General features: G+C 38.8%; 1 protein-coding gene across 1 annotated transcript; it reads left to right on the forward strand.

Annotated features, from left to right (window-relative positions):
- The first annotated feature begins 665 nt into the window (after positions 1-665).
- Krtap26-1 (keratin associated protein 26-1) lies at positions 666-2,191 on the forward strand. The gene has a single exon (XM_013071421.3). It carries the CDS (start codon positions 886-888, stop codon positions 1,543-1,545), a length of 660 nt encoding a protein of 219 aa, XP_012926875.1. The 5' UTR covers positions 666-885; the 3' UTR covers positions 1,546-2,191.
- The last annotated feature ends 4,065 nt before the right edge of the window (positions 2,192-6,256 follow it).

Here is a 6,256-nt window from a genome sequence, read left to right on the forward strand (position 1 = left end):
AGATATGTTCAATACTCAGCACTGCATAAAGAAAATAAAAGAAAAAAAAGATTGTTTTCTGTTGATATTCATTAAGTCTGTAATAATCGTGTAAAATGCCATGTTGTCCAACTTTAAATGGCTCTATTTATTGCTTTTGTTCACATCAAAATCTATAATATTAACTAAGACCAACTTTATTTTCTTAAATTTAAATATATTTCTTAAATTTAAATATATCTTAGTCCAAAGCCAAGCTTCAACTTGCTTCTGTTTATGAGTAGATGAATAAAATGAGCAGAGATTTCCTGAATAAAGTCATTTGATGGAAAGTCCATTTTGTCTAAAATTGTGTAATGAAATGAAGCACTGAAATCTTTCTCATTGCAGGAGTTTAAACTCTTTCTGCCACATAGTATAAGGATTTTCACTTTTTTAAAAGTTTTGCTTCAATGTGTAATTTTTAAAAAGAATAGTATTTTGCTCCTAAAGAGAGATCATTGACCACTTGTTCAAAGAGGTATACTACAACTTTTGAGGACGATTTCAAGAGAGGAACTTTTAAAATGTTTGTGCAAAATTGGATCAGTAGAGTAAGTTCATGGCCTTCAAAAGTGTCTGAGTTGGCTAATTTAAGCAGCGATACAATTAAAATTCAGGCACACTGGTTTATGGGTGGGTACACTTAATCAATGGAAGGTTTTGCAGGAAGCACTTGGTTTTATGGGAAGTGAGGGCCTCTTAATGAAGAGTTCTGATGCAGCCTCATACAAGAAGGAGGAAGAGTCTGTACACAGAACCGCCTCTCTCTAAGGATATATAAAGGCACAAGCTGGTGAGGGTCAGAATGAAGCTGAAGGTACTCACTTCTTTCCTTCAACCGCAGCCTGTTCTCCACATCTGACTATGTCTTGCCGCAACTCCTGCTCTGGAAACTGCAGCTCAGAATCTCCCAGAAATTCCTGCCATGTTCCTCTCAACCCTGCTGTTGCCCTCTGCTCAACCAGTGTAAGTGGTGGGGAGATCCTGTACTTACCCAGTAGCTGTCAAGACAGCATCTGGTTCACTGACTACTCCCAAGGGCCCTGTGAGGAGTCAACCAGCTGCCAGCCAGCCCCGTGTGCCCCCAGCCTTGGTGGGGCTGCCTGCTGCTCATCCACTGGTCACTACGTGCACAGGCCCTGCCATGGAGGCAGTTTCCTTCCTGCTTCATCCTTCATCTCCAGCTCCAGCATCCCAGTGTCCTACAGACCTCTGAGCTACATGTCCAGCAGCTGTCATCCTCTGAGTCCCCTGGTCAATACTTTCCAGCCTGCAGGCTGTGTGTCCAGTGGCAGTGTGTCCAGTGGCTATCGCCCCATACTGTGCTTCTCCAGCCCTGGCCGACCTCTGAGCGTCCTGCCTTATGGATGTCAACCCTCTGGCTCCGTGGTCTACAGACCTCAAACGGTTCACGTTGTGAGCAGCGGCCTCAGGCCAGTGCAGCCTCTCTCCTCTGGCTGCCAACCTCTGACCTCTGTGGTCAGCCCCTGCCATGCATCCTGCTCTGCACAGGGAGCCCAGTAGCTTCTTTGCCCAATGAATATTCATGCTGAAGATCCGGGAGCAAAATTCAAACTCCATGGACTTTTGCTTCTCTCCTAGCAGCAACTATTTTTTTCTTGTTTTCTCTGTGCCTGATTTAATGCAAGATGTCTTTGCACATCTAATCTTGCTTTCATCTTTGCTTGATATAAAAATTTGGTTTACAAAGCTATTCTATGTTGCTTGGCTATGGGAAGAATGTGTTTAATTCATACTATAATAAATGAAATGAAATTAAAAATCTAAGTTTTTTTTAAATTATTACCTCCTTGTAACAGAGAAGCAAACATCCTAAACTGTTTGTAGAATTAATGCCTGGGACAGGTGATACTAAACCAAATCTCCTTATCTGACACAAGAGGAGGGCTCCATGGTTTGTTCCTCAAGCTGTTTAGAAGTCTAAAGAAATTCCAAGGAAGAATTTTCAAAATGCTGCAAATTAGAAACAGTGAGAGAGAAATGAAAGACTTCTTTGGTGGCCTCATTACCAGGTAAGACATAGCCAACAAAAGAATCAGTGAGCTTGAAGGTAGGTCAATAAAACCTTCCCAGACTGAAATGCAAAGAGAAATAAATAATAATACATGAGAAATCCCCAAAGTCCTTGGTGGAATTTATGGTGAAAAGCTAAGAGTAGCAGTGATATGACTTTATCTATTTCTTTAGTGAACACACTCCCACAAGAATGTTCTAATTGCAGATTTACCCACAAGCTTTTGCTTAAGCTCCCAATGGCTCTTATGATCTATTCACATAAGATAAATTCAAAAACACCTTACTAGCATGATATCTGTTTTCCTTAATTGTTTTATACCCCCTGTCTGGATCCATTCCCTTCTGTTAATGCTGCACACACTGAAAACTCCAGCAATCTTGTCTTACATGTAGGTTCACAAACATATATTTTTTTATAATCACCCACCTTTTGCAAAACTCATTAAGAACTGGTTGCCTTTCTGCACAGTCTGCTTGAAAACTCATCCTTACTTTTAAAACACAGTCTAAGTTATGAACTTGCCTGTCTATTCATCAAAAAAGTTTTACTTGCTTACTGTTAGGAAGAACCATGTCCCACATACAAGACACAGAAAGGGACAAGACAGCCATGAATTATTATAGTTTAGTGGCAGTCATTTACCATAGGACAAATCCCAGTTATAATTCAAGAACAGGAAGAACTAATGTAGGGGTCAGAAGTCAGAATAATGCCTTCATCTTAGGCATGGTGACTTGTATTCAAATTAATGTCTTTACAACAGTCCAACTCAAACCTCATTTTAAAATAATGTTAAAATAGTTTAAGATCAATGATAAGTGTATATTACTAAAGGTAGGCTTAGTCAAGGTGTGATTTATTCATTAGGTTCTGGGGGGGGGTAGGGAGAGGGAATGAGAAAGTCTTCCAAAAAAGGTGTAGATGTCATCAACACAAAATACCCAGGACACCCAGGCAAATGAGCCAAACAAGAAAACTAGAATGGGTTTTTAAAACAGCACCATGACAATAATAACTGGTTTTCTCTACTTAGTGTCAGGGAGTTTATATAGCAAGATTAAGGCTCAGAACCAGTGCCATATGTCTTGTCCAGCAGGAAAAGCTATTAATTCCATCCTAAAGACTATTATTTTCCTTGCATACCTGCAGGGCTTCTAGACATTCCAGTTCTGCCAAAAGGTTAATATTCATGTCTTTGGAGTTTAATATTGTTTTAATTTGTGAAGTATATTCTCTCACCCTTGTTAAATTAGCAAAATATGCATCTTAAAAATGAAACTAAACTAAAAGTATCTACCTAGAGTATCTCTATCTGGCTTCTTTTACTAAATATTACAGCTGTAAGAGTATTCATCTTGCTATGCATACCAGTAGTCTCTTTCCCCAGATTTTCTTGATCAAAAGCTACTGCAGCCTTAACCTGGTTGGAACACTGACATCACAATCTTGAGAAAGTTCTGGAATCTTCGTGTGGACTAGAGTGAATATGAGAACCTCCTGAGGCCACAGTCCTGAGGATGCCCCACACTTTATGGATTTCACTTCTAGAGATCCCACCAGTTTCTCATGACAAAGAGCTGAGTTTTCATTTTCTCTTGGTCCTGTCAGGAAGAGGGGAAGAGTTACCTCAGGAGGCAAGACCCAGAACCTTCTCCATAACATTTCCTGCTCTCCTCAAGAAGAGAGTTGTCCAAAGCCTAGCCAGCCTGAAGGGGGGACATTTCTCCCTCTCCCGCCCACATTAGGTCTCCCAACTTACCTAACTGATGGAGGGTAAGAATGAGAAACATTTGAATAGTCATGGCTCAGAGACATAGTCCATTTAAATATCTGAGATTTAATTACAAGATTATAGAATGCTTCCTCTCCTCTGCCTATCCAGCAGTCCAACCAGGCTCTAGCTTAATAACAGTGGATTACAAATAAAAGAGCTAAGTTATGCAGGTCCTTACTGAAGAGGAGTACCTAGGAAAGCCAAAAGCCAAGTAGAGAAACAGAATCAAGGATGCTGGAGAAATAGGACGTCTCTGACACCTACAACTACAGAAAATGCTAAATTCAGCTCAGCTGCTAGCTAGATGAACTTCAAACCCCACAACAAAGGCATATTTATCGCAGTTCCTATTATTGAGTATAGCATGGCTGACTTAACAAAACAAAACTAACTGAATAATAGATAAAATGCATACCAAAGAGCCATAAAACCACAATCTCCTGGAAAACAGTTAGCATGGAAATCACACCCAGACATAGATGATATAGATAGTAGAATGATCAGGCAAGAAATTTAAAGTAATTCTGATAAATATGTTCAGGGTTCAAAAAAAAAAAAGAGAGAGAGAGACAGCCTATAAAAACTAATGAGCAATGAAAGCAGAGACAGAAATTCCAAGGAAGAATTTTCAAAATGCTGCAAATTAGAAACAGTGAGAGAGAAATGAAAGACTTCTTTTGTGGCCTCATTACCAGGTAAGACATAGCCAACAAAAGAATCAGTGAGCTTGAAGGTAGGTCAATAAACTTTCCCAGACTGAAATGCAAAGAGAAACAAATAATAATGATAATAAACAGAACACGCAAGAACTATGAGACAATTTCAAACAGTGCAAGATATTCTTAATTGGAATACTGGAAAAAAAAGTAAAAAACAAAGTATAATTGAAGGAACATTATGGCTGAAAACTTTCAAATTTTAATGGAGAACACCAAACCAGGGATTCTGGAAGCAGGAAACATGATTAAAAAATATAAAAACAAGAAAACATTATACCTAGATATATCACATTCAAATTACCACAAAGCAAAGTGCAATTTTAAAAAACCAAGGAGTGTATATTATCTGTGAAATTAGAATAAGAAATACAATTAGCTTCTTCTTAGAAATCATACTAGAAAGAAGAGAGTTGAATAAAATACATAAAATCTATACAGTGACATAAATATTTAGTCATTATTCCATGCATCATTTAAATCTTTAAACCAGTTCTTAGCTTTCCTTGTTTGTTTGGGTTTTTTTCTTTTTTGGTACCAGGGATCTAACTCTGGTCCTTGTGCTTGCAAGGCAGGCAGTGGAACCACTGAGCTAAATCCCTAGCCCTGTTTGTTTTCCTAGACTATGTTTATGAAAATGGTTAGGATAATGTATTTAAACATATATACTGTTTAAGATTGATAATCAATATTTGTCTATACCATTTTTATGTTTTGTTTGGTTTTATTTTTTTGAGACAAGTTCTTGCTATGTAGTTCGGGCTGGCCTTGAACTCACTATGTAGGCCAGGCTGGCCTCAAACTCACGGTGATCCTCCTGCCTCAGCCTCCTGAGTGCTGGGAATACAGGCATGCACCACCACACCCAGCTTGAATGTATCTTGGTAAATATATTTGTATCTTTTTGAGTTACCACAGCATGCAAAATTGCTCAATAAACAAGCACTTCCTGCTGTGTGCTAAAGTGTCCTCTGGTCTTGGATATAAAGGAGTCAAAGGGAGAGACAGAAAATGAATAAAAATACTGTTATAGAAATAGGAATCTAAGAGAGTACAAAATGGTATAGAAGTATAAAAACGGTACTATAAATGGGAGAGATAGTTATTTTTACCAAGCCCAGGGATGGTTTGCCCTTTAAAAAAGGCACTAGAATTGTGCCTAGAAGGAGGGAAAGGGAGCACCCTGTGATTTACTGGGAGAGCAAGGTCAGAGGCAGGAACTGTAGGAGGATGCAGAAGGATAGGAGGGTTGTGCAGCTGGAGGTTAGTGAGCGAGACCACAGAATTTGTCAATATATTAGGTTTTTTATTTCCAGATTACTAGGTTTACTGTGTGCCAACAACAGAGTCAATCCAATCAGGTACGTCTAAAATGTATTTAGCAAGCATTGGTTGCTTTCTAAAAATAGAGTACAAGCAGCCAGATGGGCTTCTAATTACAGATAAACATTTGTTTCCCTGAGACTGACTATAAATCACAACATCTTGCCGAGACAATAAACCTCAAATGGGTCCATGTGACTATGTCCATAGATATTTTCAATCAGGAAACAATCTTCAAACATACCTTACAAATATTAATTTCAGGCCTTCTTCCTCAGCCATTCATCAATGTCTTATTGGAGTTCCTCTAGGCTCTGACCTAAGATTCTAAGATTTGAAGTGGAAAATATCTCCAGGCCAGAGGAACAGGAGAGATGCTTAAAG

The sequence above is a fragment of the Heterocephalus glaber genome, unplaced genomic scaffold (assembly GCF_053883595.1).
Source record: "Heterocephalus glaber isolate CG9 unplaced genomic scaffold, H.glaber_assembly_v1.0 deba00000122, whole genome shotgun sequence".
Classification (NCBI taxonomy): domain Eukaryota; kingdom Metazoa; phylum Chordata; class Mammalia; order Rodentia; family Bathyergidae; genus Heterocephalus; species Heterocephalus glaber.

Bases quoted from the DNA above. Each gene is read 5' to 3' on its own strand.
- Krtap26-1 (XM_013071421.3), top strand. From the start codon at position 886: ATGTCTTGCCGCAACTCCTGCTCTGGAAACTGCAGCTCAGAATCTCCC.